This window comes from Electrophorus electricus, chromosome 6 (assembly GCF_013358815.1).
Source record: "Electrophorus electricus isolate fEleEle1 chromosome 6, fEleEle1.pri, whole genome shotgun sequence".
NCBI lineage: Eukaryota > Metazoa > Chordata > Actinopteri > Gymnotiformes > Gymnotidae > Electrophorus > Electrophorus electricus.
In genome coordinates this window covers 15,876,355-15,901,883 of record NC_049540.1, presented here as the reverse complement: position 1 = coordinate 15,901,883, position 25,529 = coordinate 15,876,355, and the positions used below count along the sequence as shown (strand labels likewise).

Sequence of the window (25,529 nt, the reverse complement as noted above, 5' to 3'; positions counted from 1 at the left end):
ATGTGTGTGTGTGTATTTTTCATACGTTTTTAGCATCACACACTTTACATGTTATTTTATGTCTGTTTGTGTTTGTGTGTGTGTGTGTGTGTGTTTGTGTGCATACTCATGTGCATGTTATTTCATGTTTTGAGATTTTGCCAGGTAAACCACTCTTTGATCTGGAGGGTAAGTCCAGTGCAACTTTGCTGATGAGCCTCAAAGAGTAAAGTCTAAAATCCATTACCACAGCACTACATTTCCCATGTCCACCCACACACAACAAAAAGTGGCCACTAGCACAGTTCTTGTCTTTACAAGAGGAAAACTGCTGTTGCTTGCAAGACTTCATGGTTGTCTCAGAGTCTGCAGGCACAAAAAGAGAACTGATATCATCCACAAAAAAACTCATTAATTCAAGTTGTGTAGTTATATTTAAAGTGACATTCAAATGGCAAAAATCATATCTGTTCACCACTAGAGTTCAACAATGTTACACTTCTCCATCAGACAGTAAATTTTATCGTGACATCGGCAAAAATCATGGCTAAGACATTCATAAGTTTTGTGTATAAAGTAATACTTTAGTAATAATAATTAATAAATTAATAAGTAATAAATTTTCCTATAGCAAAGTGTCATCAAATATATGCATATGTTATCCAAGTTTCATATGTATTTGAGGCAACGTTCACTGACCACATCTAAAACTTTTCCATGAATGCTAAATTCCAAAAGTGAATAATGATAAGGTTTTTTTTAAGTTAATAATGAAGATTTTTGGTAATAAATAGAACAACATTATATATAGGTTCGAGGGGTCAGAGTAGACGCTGTATGTCCCACACTCACCTCAGCAGAAGATGTCACAGACATCAAGGCCAAAGGATAAAAGCAAGAGAAAAAAATAGAAACAGAAACAAAAACTGCAGGGAACAAACATCATAAAAGAGAAAAGAGAAAGAGAGAGAGAAAGAGAGAGAGACAGACAGACAGACAGACAGACATACATACAAAGAGGGAGATTTTTAGAGAGTACAAGCTGCCAGATTTTTTAAATAATCTATAGTAACTCTAGTAAGTCAGTTTATAGTTGAATATTTTCTAGCTATTATGTTTTAGTGCCTTCTTGTTCTTGTTCTTTTGTTTTCATTTATTAGTAGTAATTATCAATAATCAATCATTTTAGCTGTACCTCAAAAATAATCACATTTAAAAAAAAAAGTTTTGGCAGTGCACTCCTGTGATAACTGGAAATGGAAATATGATGACAAAGGATAAAAGTAAAATTCTCTCACCTTCTCCTCCAGATCTTTAATCTGCCTTCTCTGGATGTCTGTCTTATCCTCCAAGTCTCTTATTCTCTGCAACAATAGACGAAAAGAATGACACAAAACTAAATTAATTTCCAGTAAATATTTTACAGTGCAGAGGAGAATATGCAGACAATCAACATTTAAACATCACATATTGGTCATTAGAAATTTAGGCTGATTGTTTGACGTTTGATGATGTTTGATGTTCTGCCTCCTCCTGGTGTCGATGAATGAAACTGCAAAGTGTAAAATAGCTGCTAATGGTAGCAAAGGAACAATATTTGCTCCTTATGTTGATATTTATGTAATTGTGAACATCTTCCTGAATTAACAAGTATTATTAATATTAATAATCTGAATAATTAGATTTTATTTAATTAATAATAGGGAAGGTGCAGTGGGAAATTAATGCTATTTTAAATCTTATAATCTGCATATAATTAGCCAGAGTAGGCTGCCCCTGACCCCCCTTGCCACTGTCGCCCTTGGATTGCTCATTGGGGCTTTGACTTGGACATTTGTAAAGCTGCTTTGCGACAATGTCTGCTGTAAAAAGCGCTATATAAATAAATTTTGATTAATTGTTTTTATTGATATAATCTAGATTGATGCCTGTATTGTGCTAAGCAGTTCAGCTTCATCCCAGTTGCAGTATTAGTGTGTATGTGATAGAGCTGTAACAAAGTCTTTTATTAAAGTGTCACAGTTCAATGTATATTATAAAATAATTGTTTTGTATTATATACACCACAAATCATTTACAAATACAAATCATAGGAAAATCAACATGATATCAGATCAAAATAGCAAAATATCACAACACATCTTATTATCACAACTGAAAAAGCATATCATTACAGCCCTTAACTGGGAGGGTACCTGGTGGGCCTGGTGGAGCAGCTCCATTCGCTCCTGCAGCACCTGGCAGTCATACTCGCGGCTCTTGCGGAGCATCTGTCGCCGGAGCTTCTCCACGGCCATGCGCAGTTCGTCTCTCTGCAGCTCGCTCAGCGGCTCACCGAACTTGATCACCCTGTCCTGCTGCAGTGCGTTATACAGTGTGGCCTCCAGCTCCTGGATTTGCTGTTGGAGCACACAGATGCGCATGCTGACTACTTGCCTGGAGTCCAGGTCGAAGCAGAAACGGCCTGTGGTCTAATTTCAGCTCGAGGCGCTGCGAGAATGTGTTTGCAAGTTTTTACATTGAACTAATACTGACAAAAGAAAACATTCTCCTGATAAAGGATACTTTGCTTTTAGGAAGGACAGACCATCTGGAGCAAGTGGAAATATGCAAATTCAGTCATGCTAACTGGTTTCTGCTCTATTTCATTTAGTTTTAGCGTTGTTACCGTTTTGGGGTGAGGCTTTTCATAAAAGTCTCTCTAGATAAGTCGCTCTGGATAAAGGCGCCTGCCAAATGCTGAAAATGTAAATGTAAAAGTGGCTCAAATGTAGGCTATAATGAAAGAGTACCATATAAGCCTGGTCCAGGGCCTGCTTCCTGTAGTCCAACTCCTCCTCCAAATAGCCTTTTTGCTTGCAGAACATCTCCTATAGATGATAATGTTATCTAAGTAGACCTTCAAGCACAAGTCAGGTACACAAAAAAAATGGTTGTTTAAGTCTGTAATACATTTGTTTAATATATGCAATTCTATACAGTTTAAAAATGTCAAGCAGTCTGTGTATTTTTAGAAATAAAATGTTAGTTTATGAGGCCTGTATAAGATAATAAAGTATGATTGACAGATTGACCATACCATCTCTAGTTCCAAGTCCATCATCTTTTGATGGAGTGCTGCCTCTGTGCCCTCAATCTGTTGGATCCACTAGGGGGTGACAAATGCACACATTAGAGAAAGAAATTGCTCATTGGTTGATTCTTATGAGCATTGCTTTACTAGTTTGCCAATAACCACCTTCTCATTCATACTGATAAAATATGACTTTAAACCAGACAATCAAAACAAAACTCAAGATAAAATCCATTAAAAATTCTGCCACATGCTACTGCAAATCCTGAAGGTGCTAACAGAAAAAGCCCCCCCGACTTTGCATTAATTTGTGAGGAGCGTATGAAGCCTTATAACATGCAAAACATGAGAGCTGAGATATTTACCTTCTCAGCTAGAGATAGGACAGTACTCGCTTGGATAATGGCCACTTGTTCTTCATTCCTTAAATTCTGTGGTTGCCACAAGAACCATGTTAGTCAAGTTAATATTTGGGCATCATATTAAAGAAAGGGAACAGAACATTAAATGAAACGGGACTCACCCCGTTATCGCCCAGAATATCTAATAATTTGATGAGGTCAGGTATGCAGACATCCTTTGGGGGAGAATATGAAATCATGTAGGACCATCTGCAACAAGAGCCTTACATTCTTTGACGTATGACATCAACTCATTGTTTACCTTCACTCCTTCCTTTATACAGTAGATCTGGAGGGCACTCACTCCCTCTGAAAAAGGGTGGATTGAAAGTGTAAAGGGTGGCGACCTCCTCTCTCGTTCCTATCAAATCATGAAACACATAATATCTGTTAGTGACGTTACTGGATAGAGCAGTCAAGCCTCGTTACAGTGCTGTTTCATCCGAATCGGCTTGATAAAGCAGGTGGAACCACTGTGTTGCTCTATAGTTCCACCACTAGATGGAGCCATATATGTTTTCTGAGTAGATGGCCTGGAATGACTGATGATTATGCATCAAATGGGCTCTGTTCAGCTAAGAAGTTGCATTTTGTCCGTGTTTAAAGCCTAGCAAACGTCATCAACTTGCACAGCATGGTCAAGAAATACATCCATAAATATCCATCCATCCATCTACATAGACGCCCGAGCAATTTATATTACAGGGGAAGCAAACTTATTTGAAGAGAAAAAAAAAAGACTAAAATGAAGTAAATAACTGTATGAGAAGAGTTTTACAAAATTATACATTTCAGTTAATCCTATCAAATTCAAACAAAACATCCACTTGGGAAAGAGCGTGGTGCAGAAATCTCGCTTTTTGTTGATGGATTTGATTCTGCGCGTTGCAAGAGTCAGTGTCCAGACCGAAATATAGCAGGAATGTATGGGTTATATTCATCGTATTCCTCGACTAACAGTTATAAACAGTCGCGATTGTTTTGACCATAATCAATTTCAGTGTTTGCCAGTTGGCTGCAAAATGAAGATAGCTAGCTAACCTATATCTTGCGAATCTAAATCTAACACGTTAGATAGCTAGCAAGAAACGCTAGCTAGCTAGTTTGCAATTCCAGTGGTGTAGCGTTAACCAGTTCAGGGCACAGACTGTACATGTTAACGTAACAGAAATTCCAGCTCATGCATAGTTCTCCCTTTCTGCAGAAATGATGAAAATAAACAAAAAGAGCCCCACCACTGCCAAGTTGCCACTGTTGGGCCTCTGAGCAAGGCCCATATCCCTCAATTGCTCAAGTTGTATTCAATCATAACTGTAAGCTGCTTTGGATAAAAGTGTCAGGTAAATGGTGCTGCATGAGAGCAGCAGTTAATTTAATTGTTTACTTTAATTATACATCCAAAAGCAGTGTCTCGGAGGAGGCCAAATGGGATAAAACACATGAAACACAGGTTGGTAGAAGATGAATAGTTCTTAAATTTTTTTAAAAGTGTCTCCGGTAACTAATAAAAGATTCAGATTCTCACTGAGTGCCTTAATGTTAAGTTCATTTTGTAGTCTAAAATCTAATTTAAAATATACCTGACAAACAATTCTATTACAGTAATATTCTCTTTATTGACTAATTACAAATCGTGGTAGACTATCATTAGCCAGGGCATATTCCAATACCAATTGCAGTGGCTAGCTACAGATTCAGTATTTTTTATTTATTTTTATTGCAGCTTTTATCCTCCAGAGCCAAGAAAGTCTAATGTCATGTAGAATAAACACTGTTTAATGTCCTGAATCCGTTGCTTATCAGTTAATCTATGCAGTACTGCTAAGATTTTGTTACTGTGTGCTTTTGAAGGAGACCCTTTTGCTGCTTCAGTCATGAAAGATGACTGAAACATGAACATAGATGCTGTGCTGTGCCTTCTTATATTGTTATGCTATTGAGTTAAGTTTGTCTCTATGAGAAAGTGGTATTTTCCATACGGGAAATAAAGTACTCAAAGAAAAATTACCTCAGACTTCAACCACCCCAAATTTACAAATTTATGTTGTACAAGCAAAGTGTTTCTGAAGTTCTAGGAGTTTCACCTAACAAGGTTTTCAGTTTATGGATGCATGGATGGATGGATAATTTAACTGGAGAAATGTGGGAATATGGCATTATTATGGAAATATAGTTAGATGATGGTCAAGTGTTAATCAGATCACATTTTGTAGCTTTGCCATTTTTTGACCATAGAAGCTAATTCTTTTTGAAAGCTATAAGAAATCCAAACCAAGAAGCACTGAAGGCTGAATCATGATCTTAGAAGTGGTATAAACAATCAAAGCCAGGAAGCTTTCCAGACCTAAATCTGGATACTGCACATATTGTCTTTCTGTCCAATCTGAGCTGGTCAAATGGGCTGCTCTGAAACTATAAAATCAGCCTAGGTACAGGAATGTGGCAAGAGTGAGTCCAACCTCCAGTTCAAGTATGCGAAACTCGAGTAGCTCATTCTGGTCTTTAGAGTCTTGTAGCTCTTGCTGCAGTCGTACATTCTCACTGTCCATCTTCTCCACCTGCCAGAGACACATCAAACAGCAACATTATATAGGGAACATTGTACCAAGAACTGACCAGCACCAACACTTGTTTATGTTATTGTTTATACCATGTCAATTACTTCTCAATTTGTTACACTGACAGAATCCATTAGTATTAACAAAACAACAGCCAAAACGTCTTTTACTGTGGGCTAGCCTTAGCTTATTGTAAATTATAGCGCTCACAGCTACAAAGTTGAAAGACTTTTTAAGCCTCCAAAATGACAGCTAGAACTCTAGCCTCATTTGCCAACATTCCACGAAAATGATACCACTGCCCCTAAATCAGTCTGCAAGGAAGGAACAACAACTTGTTCCTGTAGGAACCTTCTCTAGGAGCTCCTGGTTGCGCCTGAGGAACAGCTGCTTCTCCTCTACCCATTTGGAGTCCTACCAGGGAGAGAAAGCGTGGATGAATCAGGGGCTGCTTTGCGTCTCACTGGAGTTCCTCTGGCTAATGCAAGCCGCATGATTAGACAGCTAGCTGGAGGCCTGGCTCTAGCAGTCTTCACTGCTTCAGAATCCATCATGAGTAAGAGGATCAGGACATCAGTGTATGCCATGTAAGCATTACTAGAGGGAATATGCATTTAGTTAAAAATGTAACAATCTGGTGTGAGCAGATTTTTTGTATGAGTATATGGTTTGATTTGTGTTTGTGTCACATTTCCTGTTACACCTTAATGTAAATTTACTGCCTGTACAATTAACCTTTCGAGCTTCAGATCTGATTTATCCTAACATTCCAAAACAATCCATGCCTGCTACCCAGTACAGATAATAGTAATGGATAACACTAGTACTAAGGGCTGATACCCAGCGCAGTGTTCTTTAATTTTTTGAACACTTAATATTTCAAAGAAAAGAAAAACTGATGAAATATCTAAGAGGAGATGACACCAATTATACCACTAGAAAATAAATACCCCCCCTGGGCTCTATTCCAGCTGCAATCAAAGTGATATGACCTTAATAAACCCCTATTTCAGCCCACTCACCTAGTTTGAAAATCTAAATGGATTCTAATTGATCAGTACTGTATACTAATTCAATGCAAGTGTTCATAGCAGTATTCAGAGTAGAAGAGCTGAGGTCTAGGCCATGCTGGCTATGTCACAAAAGGTTATAAATGCCACTAAATCAGACATCATTGTGCAGCTTACTGAAATTAGCAGAATGTAGATTGTGGGAAGGTACCACACAATGAAAACCATTTAGCAACAGCAATTAATTTTTTTAGAAATTGTTCAAGAAGATGATTCTGCCGATAAAATATAGATATAGACTCCTTGTGAATCTGAAGTCCAGTGTGCATGAAGCAACTGTTTCCCCTGCCTGGTCTAAAAAGGTGATCTCCGATTAGCTTCTTTACATCTCAAAAACAAGTAGAAGTACAAGTTTCACATTGCCACATCACTTTGCAGCATTCCTTAATGTGCCAATCAAATACTATCTGAATGTGACCGAGGACTGGAAATGAGCACTACTTACTTGGCCTTTAAGTGTGAGCTCTTTCTCTAGGTCTTCAATTTTGGCCTTATATCTCTGAACATCAGACTGGAGCTGCTCGTGAGCCTATGAAAATACAGCATTCTCCATTCAAATAAACCATGAAGATTCACGTGAAATACATCCCTTTCATAATGAAAGGGAAGGTGTTGTGAACCTATCACCTGACAGTGTATCATCTGGGTGTGGGAAACCTTCTGAAAAGAATTCAGTCGATTTTTTTTTGTCACAAAACAAAGAAATGAAAGTATGCCACAACACAAGAATCAATCATCAGAAACCTTTTATCCCGCAACACAATTTCCAGAAATTGAATTATTTGATGTGTTATAAAAGTGATATAATCCAAAAATTATTATATGTAGATATTGATCTCCCAATGTCAAGACTACACCAATGAATCATCATTATCATTTATCACACTGGTCCTCGGGCAAGTTTTGGGCTTACCTTGGCCTCCATCTCAGCATCCAGGACGCCACCCTTCTGCTCCTGCAGCAGGGCATAGGCTCTTTGCAAGGCCTGGTACTCCCGCGTAAGCTGCCTGAAGCGCAGCTCAGACTCTTCAGTGGCCAACCCCTGTAGATACAGCCAGGGAGAAAGTGAGTGCATTGCTCAGCCAAGAAGTAGGCAGAAGGTGCAGAAAAAGACATAGTGTTATTTCAGAGGGAGCATGAAGAGTGGAACATGGGCATAACAAGGGAGAGGAAAGACCAGACTGGAAATGGAGGCAAACAGGAGGGTGGGAAGAAGTGTGTGTTACAATAGTAACTGGGAAAAGTATATGTGGGGAAAAAATGATCAAGCGTGGAGAGATTTTCTAAATGCCATATAACTCCAACTGGACCATATCTCCTTACCTTCACCCTCAAAAAGATCCCAACCCATTTGCAGTTTTGAATCTCACCTCATCTGGATCTTCCTCTGGTGTCGCTGGGGTACGATCCATGCGTAATGAAGCCACAGAGGAGGTCTCGGAGTCCATTGACTCTTCATCATAGCCAAAGAATGTGTCCACGACAATATGTCTCTGCACAGGAAAAAAACAGTTTAGTAAACATGGAAAAGGTACAGATTCAAAAGTGATCTAATGGGACTTAGAAGGAGAATGTGATGCCATCAAACCTTGATCGGTCGGCTTCGTTTATGCCGCTTCTTTCTCAAGAGCTTTTCTCTGTCCTATGATGTGGATAGTCAGTGACAAGTTACTCAACATTAAGGCATGGAGTGAAATAATATCATAAGCATACAGCATGGTCACAGTGATGAAGCACAAAGACAAGAAAAAGAACTACTGACAGTGCACACAGTTCTGTAGAACAACAATGCAAAGGTCTTTTTCAAAGTACATCATAAGCATAAAAAACCCTGCATGTAAGCGCAGGGTGTATTTAAGTTCAAATGTCCAATATAAATGCTCACTCACTCTTGTCAGCTCATCAATCATACTCTGCTGCTCCAGAACTTGCAGCTTGAGGAACTCGATCTCCTGGTCATCATGAGCCTGGTCCAAGTCATTCAAGGACTTCAGCTTCTTCAGTGGTGGATGAGAACTAATTTTCTCTTTCTGAACAGAAAGGGAGAGAAAGCGATTGAGTGAATTGGCTGTATTAAGTACAGTTCAATCTAAAACGCCAACATCTACATTTATTAAACGTACACATTTATGATTCACATTTTCCTTCTGTATTCCCTTTATGGGATTCCAGTGATTTTATAGCACCCTGAATATTGGGCAACACCTATGCCATATGTACTATTTACAGTGATGTGCCAAAGGTCATGGGACAGAAACCATGCCACATGTTGGCACTCCTGTAGGGTCCAGTTAGCAACCTCACGAGAACAGGTGAGGCACTGTCATTGTGTTGTGGTGTTAAGAGGCACTCTGGTGGGTCTCCTGCTCCCATATCCCATGAAAGCTAAAGAACACTGCACTCACCTGTGGAATGTGTGTGGGGCATCCTGAATGTTGTTGTGATTTTTGCCAGAGTCTGCTCACACAGATAAGTCTAGCCAGACGCTGATGGTCACGATCATTATTAAGCACCTGTGAATGGCCACTGGACTGTCCACTCTGGGTGGTAATGCCTTCTATGATTTATTCCCAGTACACACATGACACTGTGCAATGTAAAATGCCTGCACAATTTTGGAAATGGAACATCCCATCCGTCTGGCTACCACTATCATGCCTTGTCCGAACTCCAATAATTCACATCAGTTTGCCATGAGCATGCTGGTCAGTGTTCAGTCTCACTGATAAGATAACACCTCACAACTTCCACAGTTGTTAGCATTTCCTAGCCGTCCCAGGCCATCCGCTGACTTTTGGCACATCAGTGTAATTTGATGTTTGTTGAAAGTGTATAAGGGTATGGAGTTAGCTGTGAATGTGTACAAGGGAAGGAGTCACGCACCATCTCCATGTTCTCCTTGTTCAAGTTCTTGAGCTTGTCTTCCATGCGGTGGAGAGACTGAGTCAGTTCATCATTCTTCTTATTCAACAGCTTGTTTTTCTCAAGCAGTGGCTTACACTGTTTCTCTGCCTCCCGCACTCGCTTTAGCTGAGAAAGAGAATAATAAATCACACCTTCTCTCAGCCTTTTAAAACTACATTTTATTAAAAACCATTTTAGTATCAGTAATGCATTTTATAAGCCCCATAAGAGTTGCTCACAAAAAAGAATAAAGTATAATAAACTTATGAACCTTCAGCTTGTTATTGCTTTGTTCTTGTATTTCTTCAATCATACACATATATTTTTTATTTCACTAACATACCAACTCATTTCTTTCATCGACCAGCAATGTGTTACGGTCCTCCAATTTGCGGATGGTTGAATTCAATTCAGCAATACGTCTCTGGTTCCTCCTCATATCCTATTGAGACAAAACACCACACATACATGTATTGCTCATTTGCACCTTTAATTTTAAGGGTATTGTTATACTTTAAAAACTACAATTCCTTTATGTAATAATTGATTAATGTTTCTCAACTTAATTTTATGAAAGGTGTCTTTATATGTGACATAACAACATAAAACTAGCCTTCGCAATTTTTTATTTATTTATTTTTTAATCAGGCCTGGCAGTCCTGGTTTTCAAAATTTCAGTGAGCTTTTATAAATCATGTGGGAACAACTGGCACCAGCTGGTGTTTCTTTACCGGACTCCCACAATGCTCTGCTCCATCACCAGCGCGGCCTGGGATCTCTCGTTTAGGGCTGCCCAGGTTACATTCTGCCTCCTTGACAAGAAAAAGCTGCTCATCGAGTGCATCCTTCTGAAGCTGTAGCTTCTGCAGGAATCCTGTCGTGGTCTCCAGCTCTTTCTCCAGGGCAAAAACGGTTCTGTCTTTTGCTTTAATTTCATCTACCTGGAAGGATGAGCACAGTTTACACAGAATATGTTGTCTCACTCTTGCCTGTTGGGAGCATTTTATTAAGTTTCCCCGATGCTGTGTTTCAGGTTCCTTGAAAGTTAAAGTACAAATGATCTAGTTTAAGGTTTTGTAAAAAAAAAAAAAAAAACAAACAAACAAAAAAAAAAACAAAAAAAAAAAACAACAACAAAAAACCAAAAACAACTATATACCAAAGTCTGCCCAATATTATGTTAGTAGAATGCTTTACACTGAATGCTTTACACTATACTATATTATATTTCAGACACCACTGAAAGTGTTGCAAAAAAAGGTTTAAACTCACTGGAGAATGGCATAAATAAAGAGGACTGCCTGGTCCTAATAGTCTGATAAACGCACTTGGCATTCCTCTTTTCAATAACTTCAGCCAGCTAAGCCACTTAAGCAGAAGAGAAAACAAAACGGTTGTGCCAGGACTGACCAACACAGCATGTTTAAACCTAATGAATCTAATTTATAAAAATTACGCAGAAGTTCCACTACCAGATAATCACAGGTGACTGATGGACAGAGGGATGACAGACAGACTGACAGACCAATAGTTGCTAGTTTAGCTTTCATTTGGTAGGTTGCTCAGACACCTATACAAGATACCTTTCAAAATGTATTGGATAGTTTTGATAAACTAGTGAGAGGAGCTATCAACATCAGCCTAGTCATAGATTAGAACCATACAATTTGTGTGAAAAGGGGAATGCATGTAGACACTGGATATTGTAGATGTTAGAAATGTGAATAGTATATGCATATTGAGTATCCATAAGATTAACATGAATCTAGTTAAAAAATTACCATAGATTAAGGGCTTTGAATACAGATTTTTAGCTATTCACACAATGGTATTATTTTATGACAGACTGCTTATTAAACAATACTATATGAAATGGAATGGAATTACCAGTAAAACCCTTATACTTTGCAGGGCACAACACATAGAGTCATGCAATTAACTGCTACAGTCATATGGCCCAACCAACAAACCTATAGTTGACTTTAACATCAGAACGCATTAGCGTTAGCTACTTACCAGGCGCCGAATGTCCCGCTCGCAGTCCCACTTGATCTTGCTGATCTGCTCCTGGTGTGCCTGATGCTCGGAGCGCAGGTCACCTGCCTTCATCTTGTCTGCCTGGATCATGGTGCTGAGCGCCTCGTCTGTCTGCTTCTTGGACGCCTTCAGCTCGGTGATCTCCTGCAGCAATTTGACACGCTCCTGGTCGAAGAAGCGTCGTGCCTCCTCACGGGCCTCCAGCGCAAGGGCCGTGCGCACCTTCTCACCACTGCTGCCTCCACCGCTGCTTCCATCACGCAGGGCGGCCAGCGCCGTGCGCAGCCGCTGGATCTCGCCGTCCTTGATCTTGGCTGTACGGGCCAGCTCCTGCTCATGCTGGCGCGTCAGTGACTCGCGCAGCGCAGCCTGCTCCTTCAGCTTCTCCTCGTGCCAGCGGGCCCGCTGCTCCGTCAGCGTGGCTGTGTGCCGGTGCTGTTCCTGCTCGCGGATTCGCTTGGCCTCCTGCGTCTTATCCCGCTCCAGCTTGCTCACCTGCGGTCAGACACAGTGCCTGGAAGTTAGCAAACCTTTGATATAGAGTTTCAGCTAAAGGCAATAATTGGTTTAGGCTTTGTGTGTTTCAGGTGACATGCAAAGGCTTACTGTATACTGAACACCTTAACATGTTACTTATTTTTTCATGGAACAGGTACATATATAAATAAGGTTGGCCACTCTAACCAATTGCAAAGGTCAGCCCTAACTCCCAATGCTTCATTGTAAATGAAGAAAAAATAATCAAGGTTCTCTCAATTCAGTAATGGCCAATACCTCTCTTAGCCACATCTGACCTATCAGTTCATCTATCAGGCCATTACTGAGGTATCAATCTGGGAAGGTGAGAGCTAACAGAGGCTTCTTCTGAGGATACATTAAGATAGTCATACAGCACATTCAGAGGAGAGCAATTACATGGCCTAACAGACTTCTGAGATCATCTAGGACTGTTGTGTTTTGGCACAGGGATGAGAAGTAGGTCATTATTTTCACCCAAAGAACAAGGACATTTATGCTCTCTTGGACTTCTAGCCACAGATGGCAGTGCCATCGTCAGGGTTCAAAGTTGTGAACTTCCAATGACAGGGGCAAGACCTTAGACAGGGCACCACTCAGGAATTCTTCCAGTGGTAACCTTATATGAACTGTTCCATATTCAGTTCTGGCTCTAGAATTCAGTCACTGTCTCTGAGCCTCTAGAGATCATGCACAACTTTCATAAAAAGACATGGAATTCTCAAATTCCATGTACTGTAACATTTAAAATGAGTCTGAGCAAGTTTGATGACAGGAATCACAAAAGGTTAGTCATGCAGCTATGGCCCTTTGAGCACAGGATGACAGAGACTTTAATTAGAATTTTGACATGGATTTCAACATATGAGAAAATCTGTGTAAATGTGTAAATGAGGGCCTACCAACAAAAGCAGAACATATGTGATCTTGGGGTAAGGATTAATACTATTCATCAAGTTGGCACAGGGGAATATTATCTATGTTTAATGGTATACAACAGATGATACCATTAAACACAGAATTATCACCTGTGTCAGCTTGCTTCTGCCATAAGAGCTTACAAAAAAGAAGAACAATTCTGTAAGAAAGTTGAAGACCCACCTTGCATTTTTCTTGGTGCAATTCAATTTGAATGTCAGTTAATTTGGACCTGAGATCTTCATTGGCTGCCTGTAAGGCAGAGATGAGGGCTTCAGGCTTTTCGCCTTTGGGGCGCCCTTTCTTCGCCATTGGGTCAAGTGCTATAAGTCTTCAAATTCTCTCACTTCTCCATTGCATCAAAACATTAATTCGAAGGGTCCAATGCCGTCTCTTCCTCATTATTCTGGCAGACAGAACTCCTGTGGGTTAGTGATGATAAGAGGAATTAAGACACAAATGTAATAGAAAATCAAACCTGACCATCTCTCTCTCACCTTCTCTTATACTGTCCCTGGTCTTAGCTATTTCAGACTCTTTAATGGCTAAGTGTTGACTACGTGACTTCAAATGTATTCTATGTAAACACATAAGACCATAAAATCTCCGATGCATGCCTAAACAACTTTATGACATAAATTATGGCATAAATTCATTGATGTTGTCAGTACACATGTTTACTAATTTGGCTAGCTGGCAGTAAGAAAGAAATATCCTGAGTGCTACAAAAGTCAATGTTCCATCTGAAAGTACCAAAATGTATAAAAAAGTATCAAACTCCATAACATTTTAGGTTTTCTGTGATCTTAAGTGACACAGTAAAAGTTACACTAATTAATAATATTGATTCTAATAATATTGTTCTAATCATCTGTACAGAATAAACAAAATTCCCCCAATTTTTTTTAACAGGAAGCTAAAGAAATTATTTACAATAATGGTTCATGGGGACAGTTCCTCAAAGACCTCATTTAGTGAAAAAATAGTGCTTCATTTTTCACTGGCCTGCCCTCAGAGAGGGAACAGCTTAACCTTAACAATAACATGGAGGAACGCAATTAGTTACACTCATGCTGTTAAGGGTCATGGCCTGATCTTAGTGAGGCTTACACCTGCTACTGAGCTGCTGTTGAGCCAGAACTTCCCCCACATCTCTTCCCTGCTCCTCTGAACAGAGCAAACGATTTGAACTCATTCAAAAAGGCAAAGAGTGGTGCCAGCAGAAGCTGTTGCATCCAGCTCCACAAGACATTTGTGTGGGTTATTCCTTAGTTCTCTTTGTTAGCACAGGAAGCATTCAGCAAACATCATTTTGATGGCATGTGCTGTTTTGAAGATGGCTCATAAGCCAAAGAGCAGGGTACAAGGGGATTACTTTGGCCAGTAAAGCTGTTAACATTCTGTGCCGCTTTGAGAGCTTTGCTCTGTGCTCCACCAAGAGGAGTTCCTTGGCTAATAAATCTAGATAACAGTTAATGTAGTTCAACCATTTACAAACTGCATCTGAAGCGAGTCAGTATTGTGAGGGTTTTGTTAGTGTGCAGGGGCCGCGTTATATATCCGACATACAGTACTTTGAACACAACAGACAATGGGATGGCCCATGGCCCATTGGGAGAGGCAGGCAGCATGGTTGCTCGTTGCCTTGGCAACATATGCAGTGCAGCAGTCTCCCACGCACATGCCACGTTACAGGAAGGACGCCTGTGCCCCTCCTCCATGCTGCTGACTACAACGAACAATTAGAGCCCATGCCAGCCTCGCCCACCACCTCAAAGCCAAAAGGCATTTAGCAACAAGCAAGGCTTACAAAGGTTTAGTTGCTCCTCTTTACTTAACCTGCTCCTAATCAGCGTAGCATAAAAGTATGCACAAGATCATTGCAAAAGATTGCAGATAAGGAACAGTGCGCTTGTGTCTTCAGTTCCTTCAGAAGCTCAAGAGTTAACTTCTTCCCAGCTGCCAATGATGACAGTCAAACTTTCTGTCTGCCTGGACTTTCTGTCTGCCTGGATTTTCTCCTCATGCAGTGGAGCTTTTGCTTGAATTTTGTTAGAATCTCATTTGTCAAATTGCATGGAACATGTGGTGTCCTAACAAGTTTGGCCAAACTGTCCAGTATAAACCCAATTGGTAACTTGTATTAAAATCAGTTGATTCACTTAATCAATGTTTCTTATGGTGGCGTGGATGTGCAAAACACTTTAACAAATCAGAAAACACAACAGCAAAACCAAAAACACAACAAATGTGAAAACACAACAGCAAAACAAATAAACACACCAACATTAACTCAAAACAGACAGGGTAGATTCTTACTGAATATCATGTGGTTGTTGCTGATTGGCTACAGTATGTGTCAGTCTGACAGATGTGAAAAATGGAGATCCAGACAGCTGCTGACTCTGGGCTTGGTTTGTTATGGTGTCAGGTATGCCCCAAGTACACGTCATGAGTACAAAGTTCAAAGTCAGTGTAAGAAATCGAAGAGGATGTGGGCTGGATTCTCATATTGGACATGTCTGCAGTGTCTGCAATGCTGTTATCATGTTAGCTACAAAGTTAGTTGCTAAGCTAGCTAATCTAGATAGCTAGGTAAAGTAAGCATGGGTTTTTCAAGCAAATTAAGGCTCAGATATTGTTAGTTAAAAATAATTTTGCTTGTTGTTTGCTTGTACTTTAAATGTATAGCTAGCTAGGTATATCTAATGCTATCTAACCAACATTACCCAGCAATGGTAGCTAGTCAACTAATGTTAGTGGGGACAAATTCAGTAATAAAATAAATTTTGCCTGAATCTCATTTGCTGCTTATACCGATTGATTGTCCTTTAGAATGATCGGCTAATACTGATGCTACAGGGGTGGAGGCTACACTCTGCAACACTTAGCCATTGACACCAAATGTGGTTTAAACTGGTTTATTAATCACTGTGAAGTTGGTGTTAGTATATTACTATCTAGCTCAGTGGTTAAGGTACTTCACTAGTAATTAGGAAGTTGCCAGTTTAAGCCCCACCACTGCCAAGTAGCCACAGTTGGGTACCTGAGCAAGGCCCTCAAGCTGTATTCAGACATAACTGTAAGTCACTTTGGATAAAAGTGTCAAGTAAATATTGAGATATGCAAATTCCCTTTTTAAAAGTATTTCAGAAAACTTTTTAAAATGGATATGTGTTGTGTCTGTACCAGATCTAACACTTATATTGAACGTTAATAGGACAAGGGAATAGAGCCCAGTGAAAACTCTAGTCCAAACTGATCCGTGATGCATCTGGGTCAAATCAAATGCATTTACTGAGTGAGCTGGGCCAGTCCTCTACCAGTTTTCTTCCAGATCTGGAAAACGAACAAGCCCCAACAATGGCCTGCATAGCAAAAAGACAAATATGTATGCTTACATGGATTAAAATATAATATGTATTATTAATATGTTCTTTGTATTATTAGAGGGATGATTAGGCCTCAACCCTCTGACAATTGAGTTCATTTAAAGAATAATTGTTTATGGTAGATTAATCTATGTTGCTCAAGTTACTTCCAAATGTAAACCTGCAAGAGAACCCACCTTCATTTCCATCCTGTTTTCATTTCTAATTATTGGTGCTAACTGTTTACACTAGTGCATTTCATCCATGCTGAAACTGAACTGGAGCTGGATCACGAGGCTAACATAGTCATACTGTACCTTATGAGTCTGCTACAGAGCTAGATGCACTGAAATAGCAATTAACTATTATACATGAGCTTTTACTATCAAATCTAACTTTAGAAACCTTAGATACCTAACTTTCTTAACTAATTCATCCACAGTATGGCTTGTTATAATGAACATTTATAAGAAAATGAACAATATTATGACTGGCAGTTCACATTTACCAGTTACTTGTTGCTTCTGAGCAGTTCACTGAACTGTACAAAGCAATCAAAGATGGTGTAGCTTGATAGCTAGATAAGTATTACAGTTTTAGATTTAACCTTCTGGTGCAACCGAAAAGCAGAATAAAATATTGCGCTTCTGTTTTGCTAAATTACACAAGAAGAAAAAAAACAATAAAGTGGACTAGTCCATTTATGGATTCAGCATTAGCTTTCAAATGTTGAGCCTTTGGGACATAGGATCATAAAACCAGGAAATATGACTGAATCAGACAAAAAAAGTACTCTGCATACGTATAATGCCTAGTAAATAAGCTAAGGCATATTCAAAATGTTTGGCAAAGAAAATATGGCAAACTGCAATTACAGGTCCAAGCCTTTTCAATTATGCTCCTAAATGTTCTTTGCCTTGCACCACAGCCTTACGCACCAGTGCTGAACCTACAGCGATTTTAAACATTAAGGTAAAATAAGGCCTCATAGTTAATGCATAGAAATAAATAAAAATCAGTCTAAATCTGGTAAAGCAGGTAGGGTAAGATGCTAAGAGCACCAAGGTCAATAGGTTTGATTGCCACGGAGTACAGATAGCAGCAAGCCAAGCAGAGATATAAGATAATACAATTTATTATCTAAAAATAATTTCAAATAAATTTTAAAAAGTACATATCTGAAGCACCAAAACTTGCCTCGACATTAAAGGACATAATCTATCAAAAATGCAGTTTTGATTTATGAAAACAATATGTCCTCCCTTTAGTGCTCACCTTATAAAAATACACAAAATGTTTTTGGACACATGCCCTTACTCAGTACTCCCTTTCACTAGGTCAAAACCTACGGACTAGTGTTAATATTTCTTCTCAGGAACCTGCACAGTAATCCAGTGGGGTGCTGCTACTCCACCATACCACCATCATGTGTTTCTCACCCATACATTTTTCATGTTTGTCCAAAGATTATGATACTGGTTTAATAAATATTATACTTCTTCAAACAGTCCTTGTCATGTGAGTAAAAATTGTGGTAAAAAGCAGATTCTGAGAAGTCAATCTCTAGCCCATCTGTGACCAGAAATCCATGAGAATATAACTGGTTATGCTCTCCTTTGGATGGATGAATGGTTTCATTCTCTTTTTGTCAATAAGGAGCAATGTTAGCCCATCAGGGCATCTGTTAGGTCAGGCCAGAAGTTACTGTGCATAAACTTCAGCAGAGCAAAAACTAATTATGACTAGGAAGAGAAAGAAAGAACAAATTCTATATACTTCTTAAAACCTTTATGATGCAACTGTGAAACTCTCATTAAATGAAAGTCAAATTGATTTATGTACTGCTTTTTGCAACATATGTTGTCACAAAGTATCTTTATAAATGTATGGGTCCAGATCCCTAATGAGCAGGCCAAAGGCGACAGTAGCAAGGAAAATCTCCCTGGGGGAAATTAAAGAAGAAACCTTGGGAGGACTAAGACTGAAGTGTGAACCCATCCTCCATCGTCCATACTCCACTGGGCGGCCCAGCTAGTAACCAGTCCATAGTTTATTGTGTTATTTTTAGTCAAAGTAGCCAGTGTAGATGCCTGTTACTCCAGTGGGTATAGGGTGGGTGGGCTGTTTCTAATATGGTAGAATCAGATCATCTACTGGCAGCATTGGTTTAACTACGTCATTACACATCAAAAATAATTTTGACTTCTGATTAGATCCTAAGATACAGAATTGGAAGGATCTGGCATGTGAGAGCACTGCGGTAGAATGGCTCACTATCATTACCACTTGCCATCAGATCCCAGCATGGCAAACCACAGAAATAATCATTAAAATTACAGACGTCTTGGTTCTAATGTCTGTGCCTGACCTTGTAGGCTTTAGAAAATCTACAATAAGGTCCCTGTTCCTCACCCATATAGAAGCTGGAAGAAGAGCTTGGAGAAAAATGACCTAAGCCAACAATGAAATAAGAACCTAATGACCTAAACCAAAAAAAATTACCTAAGCAAGTCATGTCAAAAACAAATATAAAACTACTAATACAAAACAAACACAAAAAAATACTGCCATTTGGAACCCCCTGTCTTCTAGTATTTAAGAAACAAACAAATCACAGGGATGTCATTAAACTGATTAGCCTCTTTTGATTCAAAAGAGCATTGAGATCAATACCGGGCATGCATCAATCCTTTTTATTTGGCACTGACCTCATCCACACATGACTCTCACTTTCAAACCAAATATGTGTCCTTCCTTAGACAGGTCAAACTGAGAAGTTACTGTAATTGATGCAAGGTTACATCAAATGACTAATTAGACTTATTGAAATGCAATCCCACTACTTACTGGAGCTGTCCAGAGCATCACATTGCATTTACTGGGCCGATCGGCTTTCAGAGAAAATTGATAAGAAATGATCAAAAATACAGAAACATCAAATTAATTGTTATAAAGATTGTAAAAAGACAGTCCACTCTTGTAATTCTACATAGGATAAGATGTTAAACACCTGTGCCAGATCATTAAAAGTTCACATAGGGCCAAGCCCACTGACTTCACAGTAGACATGACAACCTCACATGGTCTTCACAGGGGTCATCAGGTAGCCACCTCCCTCCATCTGTGTTTCACTGAATTAAGCCCCAAACACCTCCAGAATGCTCAACAGTGAGGTGTGGCATCACACACCCACCAACCTCCAAGCTCACTTTTAAACCAACCATATACAAAACATCACATGTCCAGTCCTCATGTATCTTAGATACTGAACACCTCAGCCTTTCATCTTAATAATACATTTCCCCAAATAACCTGTGCTCTCCTTATTCACAGCCACTGACTAGCCCTTTCAGCTACTTCGGATAATTCCTTCATAGCTATAATAAGCTTACAGCCTCTTAAATTGCACAAGCAAAGATGTGGCAGACTTAGCTACAAATCCCCTAGCACCTATCTCTACCAGCCTTATATATACCTGCCACTCATGTTCTTTCACCTCAGCCACCAAGTCTGCATATTTCAGCTTCATCCATATCAGTGCTTCATCCACTGCATCCTCAAATGGAACTGATAACTCTATAAAGTCAACTATCCACTTACTTTCAGAATACAACAATATGTCCAGCCTCAGCATAGTTAAAGCAATGCACTATGGGACCTGTAGTTTTTGGTTATTACCGCTACCAATTTCCAATCTCATGCTTCAAACCATTTATCTATTTTTATGGTCTCACTCACCAATACACTGCCTCTCCCAAACCTAATCACTCTATTCATGTTACTACTGGACAAAGAGCTCAGATCTACATGCCTATAATTGAATGAACAGGCTAATGAGCTAATTGTACATATACAAAGCATAATACGTAAATGTCCTATGTCATTAGAGCTCCATTAGAGCATTTTCATTCCAGCAACCACACCATGAGCTCTCCTCAGGGGTCATCAGGTAGGTACCTCCCTTCATCTGTATTTTGTTGAATTAAGCCCACAACACCTCTAGAAGGCTCAAACTTATCCAAGCTTAACAAGCAGCATGTCTTAAGCACAATGTCACTAGCAAACACAACTTGTAAAAACCTAAAGGTAAGCACCTGATTATGTCTCTGTTTGTGTCTATGTCCCTGTTTTCTCTGTGAAGCCGCTGTTGGCGTCATACTGCCTTTCCTATATAAGAGGTTTATAAACTATAGGAGGTTTATAAACTATAAACCCTGCACCCAGGAATAAACTTTACCCTTACATTTCCTACAAAGTTGTTTGTGCATATTCTGACAAATCTGCAATATTGCAGTTTCATCAAGAGTTCCATAGGACCAACCTGCAGCATCAATAAATCAGTTTTGCTGCTCCAATCATCATAACAACTACGAAAAAAGATGACTCAGTGATTTGACTCCGAACTGTGACTGACCTGGGCATGACTGTTGCCTTGGCCGTGTCATGCACAAGTCTATGGAACTAATGCTGTACGACTGAATATGCACGAGCCGCTGGATGCCAGTCATTAAATGTTTATTTGTGCCAAACGATAATCGGATTACAACTGCCCGTCCCCACCTCATCTTTCTTACAAACATTTACATTTATACTATTTAGCAGATGCACTTGTCCTGAGCAATTTACAGAAGTGCTTTCTAAAACGCTAGTCAAATCAGGGAGTCAGTACAGGAAAAGACACACAGAGTCAAGGTCTGGTCTTGTGGATGCACTGTCCCTCGCTTACTAGAAGGGCAGCCTAGCTATGCCCATATGCCACTCTGGTTGCCATTTTTAGTAAGTGTTTATCTAGGTTAAGTGTGTGGCAGGTCACATTTGCTCTTAGTCCATATGCTTTGCGTTCTTGTGGAAGTAGCAAGCACTAAGCATCCAACTGGGAGCCTGAAACCTTTTCATTCTGTGCATGTTACCAGAAACAGCATGCTTTCCCAGACTAGCTTTCTGACATTTTTTTTAATATTATTACAATGTTCTATCTGAATTCAATGCAGTAAAATTATCTCTGTAGTTACCCAATCTGTGGCATTCATTTGAGCTTAGTTACATGGTTAGTGGTTAGTGGTTATGACTACTTTACAGTGAAACAACAATGAAAGCCAAAAGAAGTATGTAATGCAACTGAGACATACATAGACCATACCAGTCTTCACAGATGGCATATTTTTATATCAGAAAGAATGACATGATAGGTTTAAACAGAAGAATTGGTCATTGTGGCACCATGGAAATTACAGGTGTATATTTGGGGAATAACTAAAATAACAGCCTTACAAGCATCCTTCTCTACAGTTTTTAAATTTTAACCTTATTCTCAGAGAATGAGACAATATTTGCTATTTGAGGTCACAGAACACTGAAAAAACAGACTGAAGAGAAAGGCTGCAAAACATTATTTTAAAGAAAATGTTGTGCATGATTTACCATACAAAATGACCAAGCTATATATAGAAATGATGAAGACAAAAGAATGTCATTACAGATGGATAAGCAGCACCCAGGAAAACATATGTGAGAAGGGGCTCATGTTTCCTACCAGCTGCAATGGCCCATATCCCTGGAAGCTTGCGTGAGTTGAATGCATCACAAGCACACTTGCATTGTGACCCAGTTTTGTCTTCAGTCAAACTCGGACCAGCTCTGTTTCTTTACAACACTTCTTGGCAGAGTCAAAACAAGAACTGCTGTCTAGAAAGCCTCTGAAATAACCCTTATGATATTCAAATACCATTTCAGGAAACTATCAATGAAGCCAGCCAATTTGCACTGATACTCAAAGACTGATGACCATTTCTAAATTGTTTGAATCATTAATATTACTTCTTCTTAATACTACTTATGTATTACATCAATTAAATCATTAAATCAATTAAATCATTTTATTCATGTCAATACTGTAAAATAAATACACTGCCAAAATGACTGAAGAGTAAGTATTGACTTATTGAAGTTATGACACATTGTCATCGGGCTTTCTGCCTCAAGCAACTGCATTAGTGTTGTAGACTACTAGACTGTGGGTCACTAAAACCACCAACCATAGACATAAGGTCTTTAACTCTGTGCTTAGCATGGGTTATTTAAGAAGTATTTTTGCAAATACTTTTTACTTTTTCTACAGACTGTGGCCCAAAGCAACATACTGTGCACTGTTTTTTTAAAACAATAATTCCAACGCAGTCACACATAGCCAATTTCTGTTCACTCATTATTTTCAAATCATTTCATATATAAGATATTGGAGGAAAGTCCGCAAATTTCCTCATCAATAACCAAATCCTATGGAAAGGAAGTGATGTAATCTTAATGCTGAACCCACACATCTTCCAGTCTGGGTTGACCATGTCATTTTCTGTGGATCAAATTATATTTTTGGTATGCTGGGTTTCTGGTGGAGGGAGAGCAATAAGGGACAGGCCTAATCTGTGTTATACAACTTGTGCGGTTGTTAGACTAGCTGTTCCAAATCTCCCCATGTCAAAATATTGGACATATTTTTCACATAAATGGGACATGTAAAAAAATAATAACCATAAGATCACTGATGATTTCTTCCAATGGGGAAAATACATGACAAATGAACTGGGTTGGCAATTAGAAAAAAAACCTAAAACCCCCATGAATTTGTGCATTTCTCCTCTTCTAGAAATGCAGAAACATTGTATCAAATTTACTGTGACATTTCTGACTCAAATGGAAAAGCTCAAAACACATCTAAATTAGGAACTTAATTTCTACAAAATATTTCTGTAATATTTATGACATTTCTGTAAATAAAATTGATGCATAGTTGATTCATATATTGGCAGTTAGGAAAACCCTTAAAACTTAAATGCTGAAAGTATGTAACCAAACTATTTAAACTTTTAAAACATATGCACTCTATTTAGCCTTTCTTACCAAATGAAAACTATGGAATTAAATACCTAGTGTCATTTATACACTTGTATGCAAGTGTTTTGTAATTTATATCTCCAAAACCAACCAAAAAGTCTGATTTTAACATATTGCATAAGTTATGGTGTTAATGTTGAATTGTTTTGTAGACTACACACTCAAATAATTTTTTTTTTTCTACTTTTACCCACACACATTAGCCTGCTGTAGAATAGGCAACTGAGATTACAGGTTCACCTAAGCATCTTGCATTTTAGACAAATATGTGATTTGTCATGTTATTCTTTCTGGTTTAAGAAGCAATTTAGCTTTTTGTTGCTCAATAAAATCAAGTTGCAGTCATCTCACAAAAGGGTGACAACCAACATTAATTCAAATTTGCGATCTCAGTCTAAGAAAGTATACGTATATTATTCTACATCTATTTTATCATTTATCTACTCGCCACAACTGTGTGTACATTATTCATTGAATCCCCAAATTAGAGGTCATAGGACACTATAGCATTATGCACAACAAATAAACTAATGGGTTCTAGATTAAATGCTCAGACGTCTTTCCTGTCACTGCATAATATTCGAGACGTGGTGTGGGCAACATTTACGTCAACTAGCAATCTATTCTAATGCACATGTCGACCACGGAAAAAAAATGTCTTTGGGGAAACACGTATCGAAGAACGGTGATAATCGCTTATCTTACCACTATTATACCACAACTGACACCTGGCTCTCACTATATGCCTGTCTGTAGTCTTCATTCAGCTTCACATGAAAATGAAAAAAAGAAAGGATAGCATATATATATATATATATATATATATATATATATATATATATATATCTCACACACACACACACACACACACACACACCAGGAAATTGTTTTATTTTGTAATATGGCCTTGACAATAATGAGCGGCCATCAGTGATCTTTACAACGTTGGATGCTGTGCGTCTTAATGCGCAGCCAGGACACACCGGCTCATACTCACACATAAGATAAAAAATATATATCAAACGTTCATCATCTGATAACCCCACATTGTATTCCTATATTTTGCGTGGCGTGGTGGTGTGATGGCAGTACGCTGCAGTAAATATCCAGTTAGCCTATAAGCTTCAGTGAAGCCATGCCTTATTGCAGCGGAAATTCTTTCCGGTCGGATTTCAAAGCGCATATCTCGTACAACTCCGTGTAGATACAATCAGCGGACAGTGAATTTCTATCAAACAAGCCAAAATATAAAGCAATGCTTACCAAATAATACGTTTTGTCGACGAATCAAGGCCTACTACCCTCAGATCCGTTTCCATAATCTTACATTTTTTTCGTTACCCCTCAGCATCAGCAGCCGTACAATGCAACGACGGTACCGATGATGCTTCCTGACCCCGCCCTCCTTGTACCGCGAGAATGAGCTCACCACATTCGCTGAAACAGGCACTGCAGTCACCTTGTCCATCGTAGTGCGTTTTCTTCGGTGTAGAGGCATTTTTCTCCTCTCTCCAGAGCAATCTCTTGATACTTTTTTAGCTATTTTTAATAATAGTTCTGTCAGCGTTGTTGTATCTTCTTTAAAGATAGACTACGATTCCGATTACATCGATCATATTGATGTCCGCGGGGTGGCACGCGCATCCACTACGATTCAAGGAATAATTTCACGTCGGCCAGATTAGGCTACGCGATCTGTAGGTTTATTTATTTATTTATTTATTTATTTACCTTCGTTGCTACGCCATGCACGCAGCATTAACATTTTGAAGACCTTTAGATCTTCAGACCGTTAGATAATGACATTGATG

General features: G+C 39.0%; 1 protein-coding gene across 1 annotated transcript; it reads right to left on the bottom strand.

The window, feature by feature from the left end:
- Positions 1–220: 220 nt before the first annotated feature.
- jakmip2 (janus kinase and microtubule interacting protein 2) lies at positions 221–25,072 on the bottom strand. Its single transcript, XM_027011017.2, has 22 exons — positions 24,982–25,072; positions 13,640–13,878; positions 12,002–12,517; positions 10,717–10,926; positions 10,329–10,427; positions 9,965–10,111; positions 8,971–9,111; positions 8,670–8,723; positions 8,452–8,574; positions 7,995–8,123; positions 7,527–7,610; positions 6,363–6,425; positions 5,913–6,011; positions 3,716–3,814; positions 3,576–3,629; positions 3,418–3,483; positions 3,059–3,127; positions 2,772–2,849; positions 2,175–2,378; positions 1,278–1,343; positions 832–905; positions 221–345 (listed from the first exon to the last, which is right to left on the bottom strand). Exons 2-21 carry the CDS (start codon positions 13,766–13,768, stop codon positions 855–857), a joined length of 2,481 nt encoding a protein of 826 aa, XP_026866818.2. The 5' UTR covers positions 13,769–13,878; positions 24,982–25,072; the 3' UTR covers positions 221–345; positions 832–854.
- Between the last annotated feature and the right edge of the window lie 457 nt (positions 25,073–25,529).